The sequence below is a fragment of the Pelmatolapia mariae genome, linkage group LG4 (genome assembly GCF_036321145.2).
Source record: "Pelmatolapia mariae isolate MD_Pm_ZW linkage group LG4, Pm_UMD_F_2, whole genome shotgun sequence".
In the NCBI taxonomy this organism is placed as follows: Eukaryota; Metazoa; Chordata; class Actinopteri; order Cichliformes; family Cichlidae; genus Pelmatolapia; species Pelmatolapia mariae.
Genome location: NC_086230.1, coordinates 8482513 through 8509599, shown reverse-complemented (window position 1 = coordinate 8509599; position 27087 = coordinate 8482513). Strand labels below are relative to the sequence as shown.

Genomic DNA, 27087 nt, shown 5'->3' with positions numbered 1-27087 from the left:
GGGCTTCACTGTATCTGAAGTGGTTATTGTTCTCACATAATGACTATTGTTGGGAGTCTGCTGTTTGCCTCTGCTATACAAGTCCCCTGGCTCCAATGAGGCTATACCACTTAATAACAATTGTCTTTTATAGAAGCACAGAAGGACACACAAGCTGTTTCTCATTGTTTTCATTGAAAAACTTTTAGGAAAGTTACCCTTCTTCCCCACTAATGAAAACTGGTAACACAAATCTACCAGTTTCAAGAGTGTTACAATGATTAACATAAGAAGTCTGCAACAGAAGATTTAGATACATGCGCCTATCATTAGCCGTCTATATTTCTGTGGTAAGTTAATCCTAAGGGCCATTGGGAATGGATGGATCAGTGGTTTTTATAGTGGTGTGCAAAGGAAGGATGAGAATGATGATACTCAGGAGGCTTAAATGTCCAAAAGTCTGAGCTGAGATTTTGCTCAGTATTGACATGATAGCATCGCAGTTGCTGCAGATTTGTCAGTTGCACATCCATGATGCGAATCTCTCGTTGCAGCGAATCCCAAAGGTGCTCAATTAGATTGAGATCTGGTGACTGTAAGGGCCATTTGAGTACAGTGAACCATTATGAGATGATCTGAGCTTTGTGACATGTTGTATTATCCTGCTGGAAGCAGCCGTTAGAAGATGGGTGAACTGTGGTCATAAAAGGATGGACACGGTCACCAACGATGCTCAGGTTGGCTGAGGTGCTCAGTTGGTACTAAGAGGCCAAAGTTCAATAACATTTAATTTCCAGCTCATCCTGGGGGATGAAGAGATGTTCTTAAACCAAAGTTCGCCAACTTATCCTGGGTCCACTAGGGGAGAAATTCGTGGGAATGTTGGAACATTTACTTTGCAACCTTTCCTTTTAACATCTGTTGCATCAATATTTAAGGGGGTGTTGGATTAGCGTAATGTATAGCCTGCACAAACTGAAATTATAATGTTCTATTTACCTTCAAATACTTATAGGTAGGTACACAGGAATACGGGGGTAACAAGTCAGGGCTGGACTGGGACAAAAAATCGGCCCGGGCATTTTGACTCGAGACCGGCCCACCAGGTAAAAAATAAACTAAAAACAAATGCTGTTGTGACACTGATGTACACTGTCTTGTTGGTATAATGTATGATTTCTATACATTTTACATCAGATAAAAACTTTGGTCGTAAGATTCAGATAATTATTTGTTAAAAGCTAGACATTTTAAATGAAAATAAGAAAGAAAGGTATTTCTTTGTGCCCCGCCTTTCCCCTGCACAGTTACCAGCTGTCAGCTACGTAAAAAAGGATCCTGGTGTTATTTGTCTCTCAGAAACAGCTCATAACTTCCCTTCAACTCATCCATGTCACCTAAAAGGTAAACCTGTTTCTCCATCACCTGTTCAGCTCTGATGATTCAGTAAGGACATCTCCTGGTTTCATCTTCATGTTTCCCTCTCACCACATATCATGACCAGCAGCTTTTACAGCTGTGGCTTCAGCAAACATCAACTGATACTAGAAAGTAATATTTAATAAATTCTAACAACAGCTGATCAAGCTTAAACGTGCTGCTGTTGTTTAGCACGACCACTGCTGGTTTCCTCTTTCTGGCGCGAAGTGGGCGATAAACAAACAAGAGAGAAAAGCCGATCAGCTGATCATTGATCAGTTTCATGACTGAAGTAGCAACAGCAGAGAAAGAGAGAGAGAATGAGAGAAGCAGAGGCAGCTGACAGCGTAAAGACACAGAATAACTCCAGCTTTGTGTCTTTTTTTCATTCTAGCTAAAGTACGGGACAGATCGCGTTCCTTTTCAGCCCAATACGAAACGCGGCCGGCTCGGCGGCCACCACGGGTCTCTCCTCCTCCTTCCTCCCCTTCCCTCATCCACCTGCTGGCCTCTGTGGAAGCTCCGCCATAGCCACCACCAAACATACAACAACAACAACAAAAAAATCCCATCAGCCCATAAAAACGAAAAATCACCATGCCCGGTATGCCCGATGGCCAGTCCAGCTATGGTAACAAGTCAGGTTTATACAGGAAACAAAGGAATAATTATTCTGTCAGTAGATTTAAGTCATTTGAAAGTAATTGTAAGTAATGTTAATTTTACATAGTGCATGAGTTATTTTAAGTAATGCATTTTATAGGAAAAGAGACATGAATTAGGTAAGTACATTTAAGTACTATAAGCTATTTTAAGTACTGCATACCGTCATGTATTTTTCATGTGTAAATTCTTATTGCTCTTATTTTTTTTAATTTTTATTTAATATTCATTAAATTAATAAGCTTGATTGATGTTCTATTATTCAGTATTTGTTTTTTATTATGCAATCCTTATTATTAGTAACATTTCTGTCTGCTTTGCTGTAAAATAAATGAAAGTTATGCAATACTTAAGATTACTCATGTACTATGTAATATTACTTCCACATTATTTACGTTTACTTACAGCATAATTATCTAAGGAATATAATTAATCATTAACCATTATAATTAATGACAATAACTGTTTGTAGTAAATATAATCACATTGTAATTTTAAATAAAATACACTGAAATTCCATTTAATTACAGGGAGATTAGAACCTTTGCACAGTCCATATTATAAAGTATTATCAAAATTTCAAGTGATATACAATAGGTCAGGATGCTGAAATTACAATAACTGAACTAAGCAGAGCAGAAATGGACTCTTTCTTTTCAAAGATCATCACTAAAGAAAAACAAATTAATATTTCAGGCAGGAGGAAAAAGCTTCAGTTGGATGTTGTTTATGTGCACCAAACACAATGGATGGAAATCGTCCCTTCCGCAATCCTTGAATGCGCAGGATTCCAGCACAGCATCACTTTCAAGTCAAGTCATGTGTATGCTTTTAGGTGGACGGTAATTTATTGATTTGTTAGATTTTTGTCGACTCTTTCAACGAGTGCCTCTTGATTCTGAAACAAAAATCTATCAACAGCAGAAAACCGCTCTTCTAATTTGATTCTTATACAGCATTACTGCAGCAGCCGTTTCTAAATAGACTTTGATCAATAAAAGAGCCTAGTGGTGCGTGATGATAGGGCAGATTAAATCATTGAGTATTACCTCATCTAAAAGGTATCTGGCAAACGAGCTGCTGCTACATGAGCTGATGTGCTTATTTGCCAGTAAAAGACAAAGCATCTGGAGGCGCTTGCCAGTTTCCCTTTCGAGGCCGGAGGAGACAAAACGATGACAAGCATTTCTTTGATTAGGTTTGTATCTGAAAAAGAACCATTTAACATTTACTACGACTTTATTTTCACCACAAAATGGAAAATGAAACATCATCAGATACAATAAAAATACATATTTATTCCCAAAATGCTGACTTACATGTAAATTTTGGTGTGTTATGTTTAGTTCAAATCAAGCACATTTTCCTTAATGATTAATTATATGAATAAATAAATCTTTGATTTTGCTTCGTGTTTATTAAGGTTGAAGAATAATTTCAGTGTTGCCTAGAAAGACTCAGAAGTAAATATAAAAAACACTAGTACTTAGAAATAATGTATTATTACATCATTTCAGACTTAGTTGGTCCACACTCATGTATCTCAACATCTCTTATGAAGGAGGATGAACAACAATTGATTTGACTGACTTGGCATGTGTTTGACAGCTCCCAGCAGTTTATTATTGTAATTGGTCTTTAGTGAATTATCAGATTTGCTCTGACATAAAAGCTTTGGTGATTACTTCAATTGTCCCCTCGGTCCATTATCAGATCAACATTTCTGTTGTCCTCAGCTATAGCTCATTAATCACTCTTAGCACTCTTAGATACACATATCATCTAAAGCTCAAAGTACAGCTTCAGGCTTGGCATGGACTTTTCTTTAAGATCAAGCTTAGCGGTGCTGTTCAGGAGCACTAGATCCTAACCCCAGGGTCTCTGCTCAGGTATCTCATTCAGTGACTCTGGGGTCTGTCAGCATTCCTTATTTTGATTTGTGACCTCGCTGTTCCTTTTTAGACTAAAGGCAAAAAGGTTGTCTTCACAATATTGGAAAACCAGCATGGGCATGTCCAGAGGGATGCCATGAAGAGTCATATTACTGCTTTATTACGGGATACTCATCAAGTGGTATTCCTGCTTGAGTGTAAACCTGGTCTCAAAGGAATTTCCAAATCAAGATTGAGGACCATTAAGCCCCATTTCATATTTTATTTTTCTGTCTAACTCTTTAAGTTATGAGAAGCACAGACTGCACTTGCAGTCCATCAGCTGATGTGGACAGCAGTATGCACAGAGCGGATGCTGAATGGTTGAAAACTTGGTTTAGTCAGGAAAGCGCACTAAAGGAGTTTTATCCCCAAAAACAGTCATTACAGCGAGAGGTTTGAATTATTTTAAACAGTTACTTTCACATCACTGCAAAGAAGTTATTTAAATAGTGACATTCCCATCAGAATGTTTGACTTTTCTGATAATGACTTCCATACAGTGAGTCAGAAACAGATTTATTCTGCGCTTTATTGTTTTGTCATCCACTTCTGCGCCGCACAGTTAGAGGGCTTAATGCTGTAGATCACGGATGACACATAAACTTCCTGCAGCTGCATCCTAAACTGGAACTATCAGCGCTCAGTCAGTGAGCTTTGAGCAGGGGGATACTCCTGTGGCTGCTTTATTAGCTCATCCAACAGCTAGTATCAGAAGCAGTGGGGATGGAGTAAAGAGGTTCAAGACAAGGATGAATTTAGGTGAAGATGTGCAGAACATATTCACTGAGTTAGCATGCAAATATAACACAAAACGCTGCCCTAAATAACTAACCAAAATATGAAATCATTATTATTATATTAATCTCTGATGTACTCGTATTTTTCAGCTAATGAATGTTAATTTCTAGAGTGGTCTGCCCTACTTCATTATGAAGTGAAGAAGGGGATAGTCTGTAACATGTCCATAAAGGACCTGTAGGTACTTTCAAATCCCTTCTCTTTAGTGCTCTTTGTTACACCTGCCTGTCCAAACACTCAGCAAAATCTTACCTACAGGTCAGGGTTTGGGTTTCCATGGCCAAGCAGCTGCATCCAAGCCTTGCATCGCTAAGTGCAATGCAAAGTGTCAGATGCAGTGGTGTAAAGCATGTTGCCATGGACTCTCAAGCAGTGGAGATGTATTCTCTGGAGTGATGAATCATGTGTCCCAGTCTGGCAATCTGTGTGTGGGTTTGGTGTTTGCCAGGACAGCAATACTTGTCTGGCTGCATTGTGCCAAGTGTAAAGTTTGGTGGAGGGGGGATTATTGTGTAGGGCTGTTTTTTGGGAGTTGGGCCCAGCCCATTAGTTCCAGTAAACTCTTAAATCTTCAGCATACCGAGACATGTTGGACAGTTTCGTACCGCAAACCTTATGGGAACAGTTTTGGGGATGGTCCCTTTCTGTTCCAACATGACTGCGCACCAGTGCACAAAGCAAGGTCCATAAAGATGGATGAGCGAGTTGGGTGTAGAAGAACTTGACTGGCCTGCACAGAGTCCTGACCTCAACCTGACAGAACCCCTTTGGGATGCATTAGAGCAGAGGGTGCTAAGGGCAGGCTGACACCATATTAAACCCTACAGGTTAAGTTCGGGTGCCACTTAAGCTTATGTGCATGTGAAGGCAGATGAGTAAATATTTTTTGGCAAAATAGTGTATCAATTATACCGGTAAATAATTAGAAGCTTTGTGAGTCACTGAAACCTTCCTCTAACTCTAATGACGCTATCTACCCTAAGCAAGTATCTGGGCGCTGTTATTGTTTGGCGGGCGCATTAGTCATTTTCCAGATAATATAGTTGAATGACAAACTTGCAAATTAGCTGATTTTCTAACTAAGTGATTACACATTTTGATAAATGGTACCTGCATATGCACTGTAGTGTAGACAAATAGGTTTTGCTCTCTGCCCTCTCCAGGAAGTTTCCCCAATTGTATTTGGACCACGGCACTATAGGAAACAAGCTCGAGGTCAAGAGGAAACTGCAGCAGGAGATTCGATGGCTGATACAGAAATGAAAAAGGACTGCAAGTCAAACAGTTTGACAGCTCAAGGAAGGCAAAAGGAAAAACGAGAGATAGAATCTTTCAATGGTGTTATTGTCTTAGTTTGTGTACAGACTCTCTGGCAATATGAGAAAGAATGTCCCCTTCAAAGGGCGCCACAGATGTTTGTCAGGGGTTTCTACATCCCTGACCCTAACCCTTCACATTTCACCCAAATATGCCATTTAACGATGTGATAAATGGCATTAGCTACAGTGTTTATAAATATTTATTTATTTATAATGTATTGAGTCAGAATTTATTTGTAAATATTCAAATTTTAAAAATAAATAAAACATTTCCTGGTAAATTTTCTGTAAAATTTGATTTTGCAAGAAGCAACACAAACACACGTACACACACACAATGATACCAAAGAGTAAAATACTATTCACAAGATACACTAAACGAACTCTTGAAACTTCAGAATCGCAAACTTTAAAACTTAAAATAAATCAACAAATAAAAAGACAAAACATTAAAATAATAAACTGTCACAGTCATTGCGGGTCGAGCAGTCAGATTTGCCTACATTTAATTTACTTAGACGAAGCCGCCTCCCTAAAATTCCCAGAATTTTGCTGTATATTTAAACTGCTCTTTGAGCTGGTGGTTTACATGTTTTCTTGGTAAGCAAAAGGTTTGCGGGTTCAATTCCAGCTGGAGACACAAATCCCCTTTGGGTTTTCCTCAGGAAGAGCATCTGCTCTGAAACTCTGCCAGATCAAACATGCGGAGCGACCCTTTGTGACAAGCAAGCAGCTGAAAGTAACAGCTTCTTTAGTACGTGCTGGTCCTATGACATCTTTTTAATGTTGCTCCAGGACCATCACTGCAACTCAAAGAACATTATGCTTTAATGGAATATGTTGTGAAAGTCAAGAAAGCTACTTCCCATACGTTTCTGAACAATGTAGGCACCCAAGTTGGGGTGGAGTTGAGGAGGGGGGCGGGGTTAAAATGAAGGCTGACTCTAAGACAATCTGAGCTGAGCATGATCCGAGCAGCTGAGCGGTGATGGGTAAGACCTCAATGACAGACAGCATCCAGTTTGTGTAAACATTACAAAGAAAAAAAATGCATACAAAATAATAATAATGTCAACCTCAGTATATATTTCACCCACTCCTGTAACAAACACAGTCTGCCTGCCTAATACTTTTTCAGTATTAGGCAGGCGGTTTTAGGATTGTGAGCGTGTTAAGTCGTAACCCAGCATCAGTTCTAAAAATAAGTACATATACAGTGTATGCCAAGGCCGCATGGTGAAAGTCGCCTTCTTTGATGTCTGAAGTGCATTTAACACAATTCAGCCACTGCTATTGAGAGAGCTATAAGAGATGTCAGTGAACACCGTCTCATGGATTACTGACTAACTGACTCCATTCCTGTGCACCTTGTTCACCTCTGACAACTCCAGGTCACGTCATCTACAGAAATACTCTGATGATTCTGCAGTAGCTAGATGTATTCAGTGCTTCTGAATGTGAATAGAGATGGGGATTGACTTCAGAAGCAAAAGGAGGGCTACACGACCCACTTCTTATCCCGAAACATAATGCTGATGAAAGGTAAAAGTACCCGGGCATCCACATTTTCATCTGGCTGAACTGGAAGACCAACACAGGCTGTAAGGCTGGATGCAACCTGCACACTTTTCTTTACACTTAAACAACTGTTATCCTGAGTCACAGATAATCCTGACCACCCTCTGCAACACTTACTGGACTGGCAGCAGAACAACTCTAACAGACTGATGCAGTTGCACTGTCACGATGACAGATATAAGAAATCTTTCATAGTTTATTATTATTTGATCATCATTTCATCAGCTTTAAAAAAGAATTTCCCAAATATCTTATATTTGATCAAATGTTTCTCATCTCATCTCATTTTCTAACTCTTTTCTAACGCTATCAGTTACTGTGAATTTTAGAGTCCTGTTAGCCTGAACCGGAAGACATTTATAAACCACTCAGCCCAGTAGACATATTTAAGATAATATTAATGTTTGGAATCATGAAACTGTACCTGAAAAGCACATGAATAGCTGGTGCATTGTGAAGTAAAGTCAGCTAACCATATTGTAACCTGCCTATAAGACTGCGTCAGGCTACAGACAGCAGAGCTAATCCAATGTAGCTCAAAGCAGTTTGAGGATCAGACTGTGGGCAGTTTGAGGTTTGACAGTGTCTGCTCTGTTCCCATAAACGACTGGATAGCTCTCAGATAAAATTAGCTGTTATATTACTTAAACCAGTTTATTCTTTCATGGTCATGAAATAATAATCACAACGTTCATTTTGCAGGCGACTCTTGTGGTAACAATCGCAGGAATACTATTAAGAACTCGAGTGGTAGCTGGAAACAGTGTTTTCAGCAAACCGGTGGAGCGCTCAGCTAAACGAACTAGACAGCAACATTTGTCATTTCCACCAACAAAATCAAACATCGCTGGCTTGAAATTTAATGGCACTGTTTTGAACTCACTGGAAAGTGTGCAAGGGTGGAACATTTCGTAGGTCTAGCGAGCATTTCCAGTAAGCAAAGCCATTAAAGATGCGACAGATTGAGACATCAGAGTTAGCGCTGAATGACAGCTATTTAATGACTTCGCATCTGTTGAGAGATTAAATGTAAATGCTTATCCAGGTGTTCAACTGACAGCACGGAGGGCCAGATGGAGGGCTGCATATGGGTGATGTGCTGCAGAGGGAGGACTGCTTCATCTGGTCTCAATCAAGTAAGGGTGCAGGCAGGAGAGCCCATTACACTCAAGCTGGCACGCTGTGAATGAGGCCTTTATGAGGAGTTTGGATGTGACTCTGTAAACCAGATTCAGCCAATTCAAACCACACTTTGACATTTAAATTAGTTTTCGGCAGAGACCTTATTATTCTACTGTATATATATACAAACAGTTTGATAGGTGAGAGAGAGTGACTTAGTAAACAAAGTTAAAGAGCTTTGTCATTTTTGCCTGAGGAGCACCACTTGCATAAAAAACAACATTTTTGCAGCAGAATATGCAAAGGCGTTATTGTTATGCTTTACAATTTAATATAGAAATCTGCTTCTTGTGCAGACTGCCACTCAAGCCCTGTCAAGTTATGTTTGATTTGATTATAGTTTAGTGCCAGACTTTCCTGCTGTCCCAACAAAAAACACTGTTTGCTACATGCTAATTTGCTCTAGAGACCTCACATCTAAGAATCCACATGGAAAAATGGCAAAGATGATTTGCTTTAATGCAGATTTGAGATAATACATTAAAAAAGAACCCGGCTCTTGCCCCATGACATCTGGGATAGAGCTCACCCAACTGCATCTCTGAATGGGATAAGCAGAAGAAGTCACACTAATAGTAATGACATAGTAATTACACATTATTGATCAAACCACTGTAACCCTTTGTGTTCAGTGGGTAGACTGGATCAGCTGATAGAAACCAGAGGAGGGACTCTCTGCTGTGATCAGTAAGGAGCAGCACTGATGATCCAATATAGAGCCAGCCATTGTCAGAGGCCATGTGGTCAGATTGTGATTTTACAGGGAAGCTTCCAGGTTTGAGCACGAGAGTTTTAAAGTCCCAACTGATTCAAAACCACAAAACATAGCGGTTTTGTTGGGTTTTAAGAGTGGAACAGAACAAATTAAGAGACAGTTCAACACGGCCCTCCATTTGTCATTCAGCGAGCATGCCTCGGGGCTGCTGAAAACAAGCTTGCACAGGCCTTTTAAAATATCCCTGTAGTCGCACGCAGCTTGACAGCAACTTTACAAGAGTGTTTATCACACCCATGGTGCTTACTGGCAAATCCTTTGCCCTCCAGGAGTTTCCCTTTTTAACCAAAGAAAAACAGCTACCTGTCACAGTGCCAGTCAAATCAATTCGCTTAACAGAGCTGAAGAGCCTGATGAGGTCAAACTTTAGACTCAAACTCAAAAAAGATTCAAAGATTTAAAGATTCATTTAAAATTCTGAAATATTTGATAAATTTTTATTTTGAGTTTTGAGGTCAGCTCTTTAAAATCTCAGTCACTATCAACAAAGCAATAGATTTAATGTTATGTGTCATCGCTGCGGCTTTAAAGTGTCTAAACTTGTTATCTCATATTAATTTAGCAAGAAAGTGATTTTTAATTTTTTAACTGACAATAGGTTGATTCACTAGAAGTCCTCTCTGATAGTTTTCGATGAAACAATGCAGGTAAACCTATTTTATGAAGTCATCCGTACCTCTGTGGAAGTTTTTGACTCATGTGCATGTATAGCAGCATGTTTGAGTTTACTGGATTGACTCTGAGGAAGGGCGTTTAGTAATTTGTTAATTTGAATGGGAGACACCAACGCTGCACAATGCATTAGAAAAACACTTATTTATTTGCTTTCTATCTCTGGCGTGATATGTTGAACTCACATGGTAGTTTATGTGTAATAGGTGGGGGATGGGGAGCTATAAACATCATTTAATTAAATGGAATTTATAGATCCGCTGTTAATTACACAGAACTGACGTCATTAGCTTAACTTAGAGCAAATCATGGACAAGGAGAATTAGCAGAAAAAGACTTTTCCTGTATCTCTTAAGGAAAGCTGATACTGAATGAACAAAGAATGAACAACCTTAAATGATCAGTTTTCATTTCTGCAGATCTTTCTCTTGCTCCTCTTTGCATGCTTCCATTTATCCCATATGAAACGTGTTTAATCCAATTGGTGCTGGACATGAAATTTTGGAAAAATGTATTTCAGCGAAATCATTTAGTCTGTTTACAGCTAATTGCATCATGCTGCGGCTGTGCGATGTCTTGAGCGTGCTGATGATGATCTTTACAAGTTGGTTTTTCTAACACGCTCAGCTGACTGGAAACCAAACACAACCTTGGAGGTGAGGCAGGAAAAGTTTCAAGGGTCCAAAACACTGAGGCTAAAAATGGTTAACTGGATCGTTCTGTTTGAGCTTCATGGACACTGGACTATAAACAGGGAGAAAAAAACTGGCAATATCCTTGAAATAAGCAGAAGGTTTTGTCATTAGCAAACTGAGGCCTCTCTCAAGCAGATCATTTCAGCTGAGATAGTTACTGACACATGTTTTGTTACCAGAATGAATTCATGCCTCTGCCCCCTCTGTGATATCTGATGTTTATTCAGTGCAAAGTATTTAAGATAAAAAAAAGAATAAACAAAGTGGTTCTTTGAGAAAAGCTCTGGCACTAACAACTCTGTGAGCTGCAGTGACCCGCTCCGCTGGGTGAGGTCTACAGCCAAGTGCATTCCCATCAAATGTTAAAGGCTGGATTGATCTTAGGGCCAGATTATGAACAAATAAACCTTTATCTTATTGCTTCCTGTCACTGGGAATCTGATATACACTTATATTTGTAAATAAGTTACTTAGAGATTTGATGACAGGTTTTTGAAGGTACATGATCATAAACTGACTTTTTTACCCTCTAGAAGAAAAAAATGTACTAAAAGTTATCCTGTAGTATTGATGGGGATCTATGGAGTGATTGGGAAGTTTAATTCAAAGCTAGAAGTCTCATTATTAAACTAGAGGAGCAGGGCTCACCGATCTGTCAGTTTTATGGAACCAACCATCAACCAAGTGTTGCTAACTTTAGCACCATTTTATGACCTTGGATAAAGATTTGTTGTACCCCAAGTTATTTTCTTACTTTATTATATTAAAGGCAAAGTTTATGTAGATGACTGATAAATGAACATAAGAACCAGAGAGCACATTCAGAGCTTACATAACTATCACCTGATTCTTAAAGTTCCCACAGGTTCTTTGCAGTTAGCCGTCTTTGCTCTGCTAGCGCACTTTGATTCATGTTGACAGTACAGCTCATGCAAGTGACTTGACTTGTGCTGTGGAAAAACTGAGGACAGAGGAAAAAAAAACAAGTAATTGCAGGGGACAGAACTGGATATCCCTTGATTTTCTAAAGGTCATTTTTATATGGGGTCTAATGAGAAATGGCAGCATAGTCAAAGGATCTGAAGTAGAGATGTGTAACTGTCATTCTTTGGTCATTTTTTCCCCTTTTTTATGTAACTTATGGAAAAGTAATATTTTTACCAGGAAGACATTTCAAATTTGGATAAAACAGAACAAAAAAAGTGTTATTTTGAAAGCAGCTTAATAGCTAACAATTCTTCATTCAGCAGCCTTTTAAAACACAACAAACTGAGCTTTTTGGTGTCTTTCAGCTCAGTGTTTTTTTTTAATGCAGGGTTTGATTTATTTAAAGCACTGTGGCTTCATAAAGGCGATAAAAACCTGTGATAAACCCAGTGTGTGATACTAAATAGCAAGCTAGACACCAGCTAGTGCGGGTTGATGAATTTCTCAGCTGCTAAACAGGCATGTGTTTTTCTGCAGAGTTGGCGGAGAGTAAAATTAGATGGTTAGAAAGCCTGAAAAAGAATGATGCTTAAAGGTGAAACAAATGACTAAGGTAAGGAGATGGAGACAAGCTACTGGACAGAGCCAAAGCTTTGGCTCCAGTGATCCATCGGCATCAGTCCTGTTCATATCTCCACCTGGCATTCCAAAAAAAAATTAGTCCTCTTAGCAGCGACTGTCTCAGCTACGTCAGGCTCATCACTAATGGTGCAAACAGCAGCAAACTGCTGGCCGCAGACCTCAGTGTGTCCCTTGCATGAGTCATTTAAGTAGTCCCCCTAAATTTAGCACTTTCAAAGGAAGAACTCGTGCAAATATACAGGCAATAAAACTGATATTCAAAAATAATTCTTGACACAGTGGCTCTTTATAAGGAGAGCGGCTTATACTTTGCACAGACTAGTGTTTTTACAGCTTGTTGCACTTGTCAAATTATCAGCTAATGCAGGCGTAATGATGTTAAAGGAATAGCAGGGAATCAGTTTGACATCACAGCAGTTTGTTAAATAGTCACACAATCTGATCTATCCATGTGTGGTTATAAGGGGAGAAAAACTTCTGTAACTTCTACGTGTAGTTGCATTTTGTTTGGTTTGAATTTTCACAAATTGTAGAGAGCTCTGAATTAAAACTTCCTGCAGTGTCACCATGATTGAAGTGACAGGACTCAAAAGCAGACTCAGAGAGAGAGTGAGTTTACTGAGGCTTTTACAGAGCTGGACCTCCAAGGCAGGTAAGGTGAACAGCAGGTAAGTGAGATTGGAATGGTGAAGGAAATGTGCCGGAGAGGTGAACGCAGGTCTGTGTATGGTCGGGATTTTGGAAGTTAATTTTCCCTATGCAGTATTTTTAGTTTTTATTCTTGCTCAGTCACTTCTTAGAAGGTGGCAAGAGAAAACAAGTAGATGCTCAGAGGATTTCAGATGAGCAGGTGAGAATGTGATGGAGAGTGTGCGGGCAGGTTAGTGGAATCTTTTTCTTTTCCAAATGCAAGGCCAGGTGAATAGTTGCAGGTAAGTAGGTAGAGGTGAAGGAAAGGCTTACTTCCTTGTGAAAGTGTTGTAGGTTTTCGGGAGAGATTCAATTCAATTTGGTTTCTATAGCGCCAAATCACCACAACCCTTTATGTAGTAAGGTAAAGACCCTACAATAACACAGGAAGAAACGTTCAGTTCATCATGGGAAACCCTCCAGCAGCCCAGGCCTATTGCAGTGTAACTAAGACAGGATTCAGGGTCAACTGATCCAACCCTAACTATACGATTTATCAAAAACGATAGTTTTAAGCCAAATCTTAAAAGTAGAGAGTGCGTCTGTTTATCAAATCCAAACTGGGAGCTGGTTGCACAGAAGAGGGGCCTGAAAGCTGAAGGCTCTGCCTCCCCTTCTACTTTTAAATACTCTAGAAACCATAAGTAAGCAGTCTGAGAGCAAAGTGCTCTATTGGGGTGATATAGGACTATGAGGTCTTTAAGACACGATGGGGCCCAATTACTCAAACCCGGTATGAGGAGAAGGATCAAATGCCTCTTTCACTGGAGGCTGATTACCATCACCAGGGCAACATCGATCTGCCAGAGAATAGCTGCTCAAGCCAGTCAGTGCACAAAGCAGCAACAGGTGTGATGGCTGGAGCTCGGAAACATGAGGAGAACACCTGCAGGTGCAGCTCAACTCTCCACCTGAGAGAGAGACAGAGACAAAGCAGAAGAGGAGAGCGAGAGAGAAAAAGGAAACAAACCCCAGGCCTGCCTGGACCACGACATGCAGTCACCAAACTACATTCAAGCAAAACACCATCCATCACTGTGTATTCTCTGCAATGTGAGGACATTAAGGGGCAAGGGCAAGCTGAAACAAGCTTAATGTCACCGCCTGGAGCTGAGGCTGAGGATGACCAGCAGTCAAGGTTAAAATAGCTCAGACTTGTCACAGAGTTTTAACTTATCGCCCTACTCCAGTGACACTAATGGACATAGTCAATACTCATGAGGGAATTTTATATTTTGAAGGCCAGTAAGGATAAACTGCTAAAATGTCAAAACCACTTAAAGGGAATATTTTAAAAGCGTTGACCAGGGGGCTCAGTCAGTGAACTGCAACTGTCTGTGGAGGACTTTGAGGAGTCACTGCAACAAACACAGCCACCAGGCCCAGATGATGCAATGTATCCTGCAGGCCCTCCATTATATAATCACACATCACGTCACGAGTCTCGCGAACCAATGTTTTGCCTCATAACTGCAGCAGGCCTGCTCTGAAACAAGACAGACGTATGCATTAAATAGAGTTATGCATTGAGGTCGTCTGCAGGGGTGACTCATCTCTTTCTGTGTCTGACCTTTTCAGGATGATTCAGCCTCTCGCTTTTTTCACATTCATTTTCACTAATGGAGTTTTCATTTGATTTATACAGAAAGCGAATGATAAGTGGTGTCCGCCCTTGTGCCGCTGCTATTTCGCACTTCTCTTAGTACGGGAAGTGGCCATTCATTAAGTCTGCTTGATGAAAGACAGGAATGATGATGTGAGCAGTTCAAGTGACTACAGTACACCTAGATTTTATAGGAAGGAGCCAGGCAGTCGCAGCGATCAGAAGGCGGACCAGAAGTGTTTGACGTGTTTGAATATGTGCAACGCTAATGCCGTTTTTATATGGTAAGCACGTCGGGGGTTGACTGCAGAGATTTAATTGTGCAGTGGCTGTGGCAGGAGTGACATGTGGCGACCGGAGGATCCCAGTGGGGAGGTCAGCTGGGAGAGGGAGAGGATCCTTGTCATGTTAGAAGCAAACAAATCCACATTAGTTTCCCTTTTTGACCAGCTAGAGACTAAAAAAGACATTAGTGGACGACAGTGGATAAGTTGTGTGAATTTGTGTGGCTGAAAGGAAACAGCACAAAAACATAAATGGCTTTCAGGCAGTATTAACTGCTTTCATGGTCACTTGATAGGGGTCGAGCTCGCTTTACACATAACATTAATGTATCACCTTACACATGATGCATAATTACACATCAGGCGTATACAGTATAGATCCACATTAGTATTCACTAAAAGTCACCATGGTTTTGTGTGAGTGTGTGTGATGCTGTGTATACAGCTGATTCAGGGATCACCCAGAACATTTTCTTGCATCCATCTATTGCTTTATCTATTTATTTATAATCCAAGGTAAATTCTTACAACAGGTAGCTTTGAGTCCTCTTGGCATTTGCAAACTTTGCACACCTCGGGTCTCATTTATAAAACTTAGTATTGGATCAATACTGCACAAACGTCTCTAATGGCCCTATATCTTTAGTAATCCATGAACACCCGCAGGCAATGTTCCTTTTATAGATCGCATTCAAACTGGAAATGCGTGCCTCCTATCCCACCCTCTACGCACCTACATCCAACCATAAACCACTCACCCATAAGCAGTCAGTGGAAAGCACCTCTTAAATGTTGATGCATAAAAATGAGCCTGCAAAAGAAATGGATTTTCCAGTACCTAGCAGTGCTGCTGAATCCAGAGCATCCAATGTCACTGCAGCATTTATGTGTTTGCAGCAATGCAGCTGATTGATAGTCAGTGCGTCCCTGCTCCTACAATGTCATTTGAAAGCTATGATAATAAAGCGATATGTGCATGTAAGCCATGTATTGGTTCATGAGTTCATTGCTATCTTCTAGCCTTATTTTAATATTTCAGTCGTGGATGCCTGTTTATGATTTACTGCCGTAGCAGCACTTGAATTCTTGGTCTTAAATTAGCTTCAGCCTCTATTTTAAGTTTGTTATTCCTCATGTTCAGATGAGGACGTGTTTCCATAATGGTCTCATTGTTCTGTTTCCTACTGTTTGGTTTCCACTGTTGCCTTGTCTCTGACTTTCTGTTAATGTGAGTCTCTTGTCTCTGTTTAGTATTTAGTTACTTCCTGAGGCCTATACTACAAAGCAGGGATTTATCTTACTCGGGATAAAATTCAGGATTAACCTTGAAGGTGGTTCACTTCTTACTGGTAACTTATACTGTGACCCTCCAGATTAGAGCTCAGCAAGTCTTAAATCAACACCCATCAGTTTTCTGGAAGAAATACCATCACTGTTCCGGGAAGATCTTGGACATCTGTAGAGGAGGAGGGTCGAAAGTTTCTCAGCAGCGTCAGATATCTTTGTGTTTCCGTGGTGACCGTCAGCAACAAATGTTAGATCTTGGACACAGCTTTATTCCTTGATTTCTTTTTTTTCTGTTGGCTGCAAATTTGACAACAATGTCATTATTTTATAAGCACCCATTTGTACTTGTGGACCTTACATCATCACTATATTTGCATGCAGTCAAAGTCTATGTTTGAGTTGTATTCTTATAACTATTTTTCACTATCAGACCATTAAACAGCACCAGGGCTGCAGCTGAGAGGATAAAAACTAAAACTGTCTTTTAAATTAATTTCATAAAACTGATTATGATCCATTAGAGTCTCCCGTTTCTTAATGAAAGAGCCTTGATAAGTCTGTTCACTTACATTAAGGAACAGTGTGGTTTGCTGGTCGCTTGTTGAAGGCGTGCTTAAGTCAATATGCGAGGATCTTGATGGAGACCTTTGATATTTTGATGTTTTCTCTCGAGCTTGCGGCCTCCTGGATGAAACGCTGTGATTCTGATCAGGTTGTCACGCCTTTCAGAGGGATTCTGTGATCATTGTTTGGCTTTGCTGCATGCAGGGAAGAGTAGAAGCTCAACAGTTTCATGATCAAAGCGATCAATAAAGCAACAAACCACAAAACAATTAAGGGAGATGTGTGGCAGTGTTCTTTGACTTTGGCTGATCTGCTGCACCTGCATTGTTTTGATTACGGTGGATTATCAGCATTACAACTCATATTAATGTAAACTCCAATGTCATTATTAGTTTTTATGTCAAAATGGACCAAAACATTTGGAATATTTAATATTTTGTTTATTGGTTTTTGTGGTGGCTGCAGTTATAGTCACACAGTAGAAATATCCACCAAATATCAGTGTAGAGGCTTACACATAACACTACACTCACATTTTTCTTTCTTTAAATATAGGTTTTAATTTACAGCATAATAAATAACTGGTTTTGGTTTAGAATTAATTTACATACTCACATAATACTGTATTCTAAAATAAGTGTGCGCATTTTAGTTTACACTGTTATGCATGTATGATTTAATTTCCTTGTTTTCTGAGTTATGTCCGCGGCAGCTGCTCCGGTCCCTTGATTGATGAGCCAAGAGGTGGAAAAGGGGCGGAGCAAGCCTGCCAATTGGGTCATTCCACAATTCTGGACCATGGGGGGGAAAATAGAATTTGTTATGTTAGTTTTAGTTAGGTTTTGTGGTTTTACTCCTTTTGTGTTTTTGTGGGCTGATCGGCCACTATTTAAGTTTCTCCTGTATCTTGGTTAGGTAGGTCAGTTTTTTTAGTTAGCAGTATCGTTTGTTGCCAGTTTTTGAGTAGAATTCTGTTATTTTGACCTCTTTTATGGGCCCAAGTTTAAAAAAAATTCTGTATAGTTTAACCAATTTTGTTTTGGGGTTAAATAAAAAACCTTTAATGGACTTTAACCTGTGTCCGACTTTCCTTCACTGCTTGGTCCATCACAGGTTTTTTCAGTTACATAGCATATGGGTGGCTAATTGGTGACTCCGTTGGTGTCTTTTGGGTATATAATTCTAAACTTGAATAAAAAGAAGTTGGATAAAACACCATGAAAGTAGAAAAAAACAAAATCTCACGGAGCACTGTGGAAGTGCAGTGGTAAGGGACAGAAACTAAAATCATCTGAATCATGAGGAGAAAAACATGCAGGTAATGTGTTTTAGTTACATGAGGCATACAGTACTGTACATATATGTTTGCTATTGTCTGCTAGCTGTTAGCTTGTCACTTCTGCTGCTGGGTCATCGTGTTATTGTCTCCCCTGTAACTGTTTTTGTTCTGTGCGCTTTGTGTGTGTGTGTGTGTGTGTGTGTGTGTGTGTGTGTGTGTGTGTGTGTGTGTGTGTGTGTGCCTGTCTAGGCCACCGTGGACAACAAACAAACAAAAAAACCCACAAAAAATTAAATCCTCTTCTCAGCCCAGTATTTTTTGTATACTCCCTTTTAACTTAATATTTTGCCATTAGTTGAGCTTCACCTCTTTAAACACTGACAGCATTTAATGGCTTTTTACCAAAAAAGGAGCAGAAGAAGAGAAGAAGAAGAACCAAGAGACTTGTGAAGATTAATAGGGGCTAATTCCACAGAAATAGCCACCCACACTGTTGTTTTGCACAGTTTTCTCTGTTTTGTCACTTTCAAGAAAAAAAATGTTCCTCAGTAACATAAAAGCTCAAAGGCGTTGCAACCACACAGCTCAGAAGAAATGACAGCGAGCAACGACATCAGGATGCTGCTGTCTGTGTAATCGTACATACACTGCACATGTATTTGCATTCATTTATGTACTGAAATTGTTACAGTAAAGTTGGAGGAAGTCTTCGGAGCCTTAAGGCAAAGTGAAAGTCAAAATTTCTCCAAACTTTCTAGTCTCTGTTTTCGACAAACGCGCTTTCACTGAGTTAGACCAAACCTAACAGCAAAACATGTGCAATTATGCAAAAATGTCGTTTCTAAAACATGGCAATTATGAGGTTTCCTACTAAATAAATTCCAGATATCAGTCTGACAAACAAGCAGCATTTAAATCTCATCATACTTGAAACTGTCACAAAATGATCCTCATTGTAGACAGACCGCGTGAAAGAAGGGGCACTGACTTTTTCAGTAGACGTGCAAGCAAGGAGGAAATATAGGCAAACATGGGACTTCCTGCAAAGGTCAGTGTTTCTGATGAACTCTTGTTGTTTATATTCGGCCACGGGCAACGCCATTCAGCCTAGAAGATTCCTGTGCAATGAGGCGAGGCATTCAAGGTCCAAAACATGACCGCTGGCATGGGTGGGCCTTCTGGTATTTAAGGTATCAGGTAGAGTTTGTTTTAAAAACAGTAAGAATTATTGCTTAGCTGACGTCTGTTGTTCACTGTGACACAAAATCACATGAAAGGCGTACTTACAGCTGTTTTTGTCGTGTGGTTTCCTGTCGGCCTGCCTGTACACAGCCCGGCACACATCCAGAGATGGAAAAGATGTTTTTAAAGCCTCCTTTTTTTGTTTTTTTTGTTAGCTTTTACTTTGATTTAATTGATCTCGTTTTGCATCTTCAAGGAAACATTCTCCCTAAAGTATGTTTTGGCATGCGATCTGGAATGAAATGTTTACGGCTAAATAAAACACATTTTTGTATAGCACTGTAATTGGACTCGGTTACTCATAAAGCCTAAAAAGAAGAAAAATAAACATCTTTTTGGCATATTTGATCACAGCATGAGTGCATGTGTTGTTACAGACCTTTAACAGCCTGTTTTTTTGCTACTAAAGAAAAAAGGGGAAAAGGAAAATGACGTCCTGTTAGGTCACAGTTATGGCTCATTTTGGCGTAGCTCTGTAGATGGAAAACGGTCCATAGTTGGCAACCTTTCCTTTTTTGTTCCCCACAGCAAACTTCCTGTCCAACCATCCTAACAGCCTCCCTCATCAGTGGATCACTCATCTGCACCTCCGTCTCTCCACCCAAGCTCTTTCCCATTCGTGAATACTGAATTCATCCATTTAGTTATACGTGTGCAAGGTTTTAAAACTGGACAGGACTGCATTAACCCAAGCTAATGGTGCTTTAGCTGCACCTATCTCTAATGGCATGCTGTGTCATTCAGTGGGACACTTACACATGCAGTTCACAAGCTTAGATGTGAAACAGCACTTGTGTTTTTTGATTGAACTGATCTGGTATACATGCACACTCCTCACTTCATTTCCTTGCCAGTCAAAGCGGATTTTCCACACACACAGCAGCAGCATTGTGTCTAGGAACATAGAGGTGTATTGTGTACATTAGCCTTATCATTTTACAGCAGATTCCTCATGCTGTTTTGATATAAGGTAACAGTATAATAACACGTCCTCTTGCTCAAGGAGGAATTTCATTAGTTTCTTAAGTGCAGAGATACGGCCGATTGGCGATGTTGGAAATCCGAGTAGCTCCGGATACCTTCTTTTCATCAACTGAGTGCAGTCTTAGCAGTTTATTATCAGGAGTCTGTCTGGTTCTCTGGCGAACTGGAAAATCACGGTGTTGCAGCTGTGGGCCCCAGAGGTTGAAGCAGACATGTTTGTATCGGTGGGAGCACAGCTGGTTTACATTGATGAGAGCTGACCACAGAGCTGCTGATGTTGTTCAGATGAGTCTCTGGAGAACGGAGTGCGTGTTTTAATTTCTAAAGGATCAACAGACACGGACACGTCTCTTTAGCAGCAAAAGCAAATATGGAATGCAGATTAAAGTAAATCAAAGGAGGCATTTTAATCGTTTCTAACTTAATGTATTGCATTACTCTTGAACTTGAGTAATGCAAAATAAGCCTTTATGCTGCAAGCCCCTCTGTTCACCCGTAGTGTGAAACAAGCTGTTTTCACTCACTTCGCCCTGCCATTAAACCAACTTTCATGTGATTGACTTGCCCCTCACAAAAATATAAGGTTTAAACAGCAAGTTAGTGGCACTTCTGTCCTCACAGTAGAGGGCTAGCCCCTCTCTGTGACATCATAAAGAGCCAAGAGAAGAAAAAAGTGTCTGAAATGGGGAATTTAGGGGGCTCATATTGAATTACTCGTGCTGTGGGTTTGTTCTTTGACACTTTGGTTTAATATGTTTAATATAAGGAGTCATCTTTCTAGCAGTGACAGAAAATATAATTTGAAACATCCTTAGAAGACTGCTGCCATACAAAGTCAGATTTATTTCAGTCAGCAGCTTCATCACTGCACATTAAAAGAGACACTCTAAAGAAGCTTTTTGTATTCCTGCAGAATTGTGCAGGTCTGTCCATGTAGATTTCAGAATCTATACATAGTTATAGGCTTAACATTTGAGCCCCTGTATTGTTTGGTGAGGTGGAGCCGGAGACAGCTGGATTTTAAAATATTCATATGAGGGACATGGGATTTCTAGCCCGTTCATTCCTTGCACTCATGAAAGTCTGTCTGTCTGCAGGAAATAAGTGATTTTCAATGACTAAGACTCCCAGAGGCGGTGTGTGCACGGTGCAGCTCTTTAGTATAAAAGCAGCCAGTCGCACTCGCGGCTCACAGAGAACATGCTTGTGCAATGCAACAGAGAGGCTGCTTGTTCTGAGAGAGGAGCTCCTTACGTAGTTTTCTAATGAGGAAACACTCCAGGTGAAGGAGTCATCGTTCTCGGGCGCAAAACAAGACAAAATAAAAAACAGCTTGGATTAACGTGCTTTCACATGCATCGAAGATGACTGAGCGTCAAAGTCAAAGCGATCCCAATCATTCCCATGGATTTTACATTGCACAGGTAAGCAGAGTAGCTTTTAAAATGTTAACTTTACATGAAAAAAAATGTGTGTGTGTTTTGTTCTTCTTTTATATCAGAAGATAGAAAACCTATGACTGCCCACTTTAAAGCAAACTCTTTAAAAATGTAAAAGAAACAACTAAACTAAACTTCTGTGTGTCCTTCTAGGCTTTCAGCATTTTTGTTCTTTTTTTACTCGTGTTTCTGATTATATGTTAGCAGGCACAGAATAATATGGGGTTCAGATAAAGAAACAAACCACAACTAAATCTTTAAATGTGTTTTGATGGACAGATGGACTCTCAAAGTGTTTAGATTAGAAGACATAATTTTTCCCCCCTGTGTATAGATTGCTGTCTCTGCAGCATGCGCGTGTCTGCATGTATGACTTCCTCTGTTTTGATTTAATCTAGTGATAGTTTTGTTGCTGCCTCTGCTGTACTGTAACTACACTTTAAAGGAATGTGTGTAGCAGTGTCTTGATGGCTGTCAGAACTTGTTCAGACTTCTCTTCTCGACTGGTATGAAAAGATAAGTGAGGCTATTTGCTCTGAGCCGTCTGAGTGTGCCCAGAACAAATTTGTGGCTCGAAATGTAAGTCACGTTATCCCGAGCACCTTTCGCCTGCCCTAACTGAGAAGACAGTAAATAAAAAGTTGTTGTTATTTTAACGCTGTTCCCATGTACACACACCTGCTGGTCCTCCAGGGGTACGTGGTGATTAAACACGTGAAAGAGCAGTTTGAATGTTCTCAGAGAGCAAGAAGAGGGCGGACTGGGTGTGGATCTTGAGGATTAGGGTGTTTGTTTGGGTTTTCTTTTTTTTTTTCACTCTTTGATTTAAACTATTGGCCAGCTGTGATGCTTACCAGTGGTATAAACAGCTGCAACGAGTTTATGCTGCTCAGTCATAGTGGATTTATGTGGTGGTGGACAGTCATGCATAACGATTTGCATAATTTAGACAAGTTGGAGCATCGTTCAGGTCAAATGTATTCTTCAGATGTTCAGTCTGGGTGGGATAGAAATGTTACAGCTGAAAAAAATCCTAAAATTATCAACTGGATTGAAAGTAAAAATCAGAACTTGTTTAAGGTTTTTTTTTCTTCCCCTCATGAATCGGTCAGTTTTGAGACACCGGTTAGATATCTGGTGGTTTGTGCAGTTACAGTTGTTATTCCTCAAAAATGAATTAAATTAGGAAGCTTTTGAGTCTCACGTTTATGATTTTAAGTCAGAGGGAAGACTCTAAGAACATGCTAACAATCCTTTTTTCCCATCTCAGTGTGTCCACAGCTAAAAGACCCACATCAGTTCGAGAGTCCGGTGGTGATGCTGGCAATGCAGCACTCCAACTCCTCAGGCATTAGTGCCTTACTTCCCCTCTCTAACCACACCGCCGTGTCAAAAGAGCCTAAGATGGAGGCCGTAGTAACAAAAAACACCACCCAACCCCGAAGCGACCCCACAGCTGCTGGCCTAACTATGACACTGGGCATCATTTTCAATGTGGTAGCCCTCATCATTCTCGTCAAGGCTTACAACCGCTTCCGTCGGCGGACAAAGGCGTCGTTTCTGCTCTTTGCAAGCTCCCTGGTTGCCACAGATCTGGCTGGACATGTTATTCCCGGATCCCTGGTGTTGAGTAGATACTCTACAAGCACAGAGGCAGAAGCCGGCCTGGGCTCTAGTTTTCAAGATAATTCTACAGATCAAGACGTCTCCTGCTTGTTTCTGGGGGGCTGCATGGTGTTTTTTGGCCTGTGCCCACTCTTCCTAGGCTGTGCCATGGCCGCCGAGCGCTGCCTGGGCATCACCAGTCCTTTGCTGCACGCTCGTCTGGTGACCACAGCTCGGACAAAGATGGCGCTAATACTGATCTGGCTCCTAGCTTTGTGTGTAGCACTTCTACCTTTCATCAGTCTTGGTGATTATACATCCCAGTTCCCAGGGACTTGGTGCTTTATCAGGGTGATGGAGGGCACTAAAGCCACAGATCTGGCCTTTATGATATTATTCTCTGGACTGGCTTTGAGCTCGCTGGCCCTGGCCTTTGTGTGCAACACCATCAGCGGGATCACACTGGTGAGAGCCCGGCTAAAGAGGTCCTGCTCCCAGCGGTACACGACCAGGTCTCATGACACGGAGATGGTGGTCCAGCTGGTCGGAATCATGGTCACTTCCAGCATCTGCTGGAGCCCTCTGCTGGTGAGTGTGCGGGACCTTTGATCACGTTTGACAAAGCTAGAGTCAATACTGATGCAGTATATGATAAAGGTGTGAATTTTCAAATCACAGAGTTTCAAGTTTAAACATTTAGCACCAATATGAGTTTTTAAAACTTGCTTAAATATTGCTTTATGCTTGTTCGAAGATAAATGAGCTCACATAACTTTGCATGTATGTATTTGTTATGAGCCTAAAGGTTCTTCTTCTTTTTTTCTTCTTTTTTTTTTTAGATCTTTGGATTGATATCAGCTGTACGGTCCTACACCAGCTCCACATTTAGTGACAAAGAGACTTACAAACATCTCATGATGACAGGTGTCCGAATGGCCACCTGCAATCAGATCCTGGACCCGTGGGTTTATATCCTGCTGAGACGTGCCATCCTCAGAAAAATCTACCGCATCACTAAAAAGCAGGCCAGCTTCAAGGGAAGCACTCTCCGGCGCTGGGATTTCGGCTCCTTTCAGAACTCAGAGAAAAAAAAAGTTGATCCCAAAAGTTTTAAATAAAAAGAGCATAAGCTGCCCCGGTTTAAATAAAACTGTTATTGTGAGTGGGGATGTCAAATGTTCTGAGCTGGACGATCACCTACTGCCTAAGGAGAACCTCTTGTGGTTTTACAAGGGAAAAAACGCTGACTACGGTAAAGAGAAGAGTTTGTCCTGCTTGAAAGCAGATGTAAAAAATGAAAAAGACACTATGAGCAGGACTCTTCCGTGTTCCCATTTCCTAAAGTAAAGACTATTTAGTCTTAAAGAAAACATCTCAACTAAAAAGTTTGGCCTTTGATGTTGTCTTTTTCTTTTACTTCTCTGAGGTAATGTAAATGACTTGTGTAAATGCTTAGGCAACAGCAAAAAGATGTGAAAAACTCCACGTGTGTGCACAGTGGAGGGTTGTGACATGAATGTGAATAAGCGTCTTTATTGTGTATTTGTTAATGTATCAGCAGTGTATCTACTTTTCCCCGAGTGTCCAGGGGCTGAAGTGAAGCTATGTGCTGCAAAAGCTAACTGAATGTGACACTGTGTTTTCTTTTTTTTTTAAAGGGAATGTAATAAAAAGTTGTATTGTCTCATTTTAAATTTTCATTTAGATCATTTTTGTACAAGATATGAAAAAGTTTCCTTTATTTATAAAATATTTCGCAAAATTTAGTTTATAATGGCAGTTATTGTGAAGGTTTCAGGTTCAGTTTCAAATTTAGACTTAGCCTTTAAACCTTATTTTGGGCAGTAAAAAACAATGTTTTTGCTAGGAGATAGGCAAGAAGATCAAATCACAGCAGGCAACAGGTTAGCTTAGCTTAGCACATCAGATGGCTCACTCTGTCCAAATTTTTTGAAACCAGCAGAGATTTATTTGCTCTTAAGCTTAAATTTGTGGAGGGGAGGGGGGGAGTGTCTTAAGCCCACAGTGACTTGATGCTCTTGACCTGAACTTATAACGTGCGGTGGAGATGAAGCCAGCCGCGGAGGTGTGCAGACGGATAGCGAATGAGTAACAGCTTCGAACTTCCCACAAGCATTCATTTATTTAAAATATCAAAAATAAAAGTGCTACCTCTACCACACATTACTTGAGAGCACACTAGTCCGCGTACCCACGTAAGAATCCATTACAGAGATGGTAGAAGAACAAAAACGGGGTGACGCACCAGTCACGAGACAGGAGGCGCCGCCATGCGGCGATACACTGCATTACAACAGCAACTGTCACAAACTGAAAACCTTTAATGTTAATTAGTGAACATTAGCTTTAAAATCTACAGTAAAGTTAAAGACAGTAGCAACAAAGAGGGAAAGTGAATCTTTAACATATTAATTTTATGTAGGTTAATCTGCGGTGAAGCGGTCAGGGCTGCACAGCAAAAGAACAAAAAAAATGCTGTTCAAACAGTTTTGTGCATTCCAGAGCAAAAGGGAGGTGTCTGCTACCACTCTAAACTCCTCAAGGTCAAAAGTTAAAAGATCTCAGTTTAACCACTCGTTATCATATGGGAACAGAGTCGTTCAGTCTGTGTTAGAATTTTCCATCACAGCCTTAATGGGACTGTTAGTCTGATTTTGCACTTTTGGACAAACACAAACAAGCCGTTTGTCATTGTTATCAATCTTTTTGCTAACCCACATATGGATTCTTACATGATATAAATGAGAGAAGTGTAATTTTAAGAGTTGGAAAACCTTAGAAATGGCAGTGGTTCATGTGGATATATATTTCCCTAAAAGGTAAACTATGTGTTGTTGCAACACAACTGGTGACCTACCCAGTGTGTACCCTGCCTCTCACCCTGTGATAGATTTTTTTATATTCGTTGCAATAATATATTTTTTTATAAAGCCAATCACGGAGTCTGACATTGTGCTTAAATGCGCTTTTCTCAAAGTTTGCATGAAGTCTTGGAACAGAACTGAATCACAAAAATAACAATAGTTTTCATAAATTATGTATAACGATAACTTGGTGATAGACCTTTGATAAAAAAGTATCTGAGGGTGTGTCAAAATCAACTGTTTGACTTCCAGATAACCAGCGCAGTAACAATGTAATGCTGAAATGTTTCGAGTTTTCGTGAGCTGATTAGAACTGAGTTTGATAAGATGTGAGACAATTTTAATTTGAAAAGACTGTTCCAGACTGTAATACTATACCTGGATCAAGAAAAGTATTCTGTGATATTTTCTTTATAATTTCTGCAACCCCCTTTTCCATACAAGATGCCAAATATACTTTTTCTTTTTAAAGTAGCTTTTTCCACTACTTTTCAGACCAAATCCTTAAATAAATGTCATTATTCTTGTGAGAGAAACTTTATGGAGATCTCTCACAGTAACACACAAGCGGTGGAAATGACTACGAATATTTGTTATGTAAGATAACAGTCGTGACAATAACATTAGTCCCAAACATTGCTG

The 27087-nt window shown here is 40.2% G+C and overlaps 1 protein-coding gene across 1 annotated transcript; it reads left to right on the top strand.

Moving 5' to 3' along the window:
* Window positions 1–21710: 21710 nt before the first annotated feature.
* Window positions 21711–25248, top strand: LOC134625265 (prostaglandin E2 receptor EP1 subtype-like). The gene is made up of 3 exons (XM_063470473.1): window positions 21711–21940; window positions 23226–24148; window positions 24400–25248. Exons 2-3 carry the CDS (start codon window positions 23273–23275, stop codon window positions 24676–24678), a joined length of 1155 nt encoding a protein of 384 aa, XP_063326543.1. The 5' UTR covers window positions 21711–21940; window positions 23226–23272; the 3' UTR covers window positions 24679–25248.
* Window positions 25249–27087: the final 1839 nt, after the last annotated feature.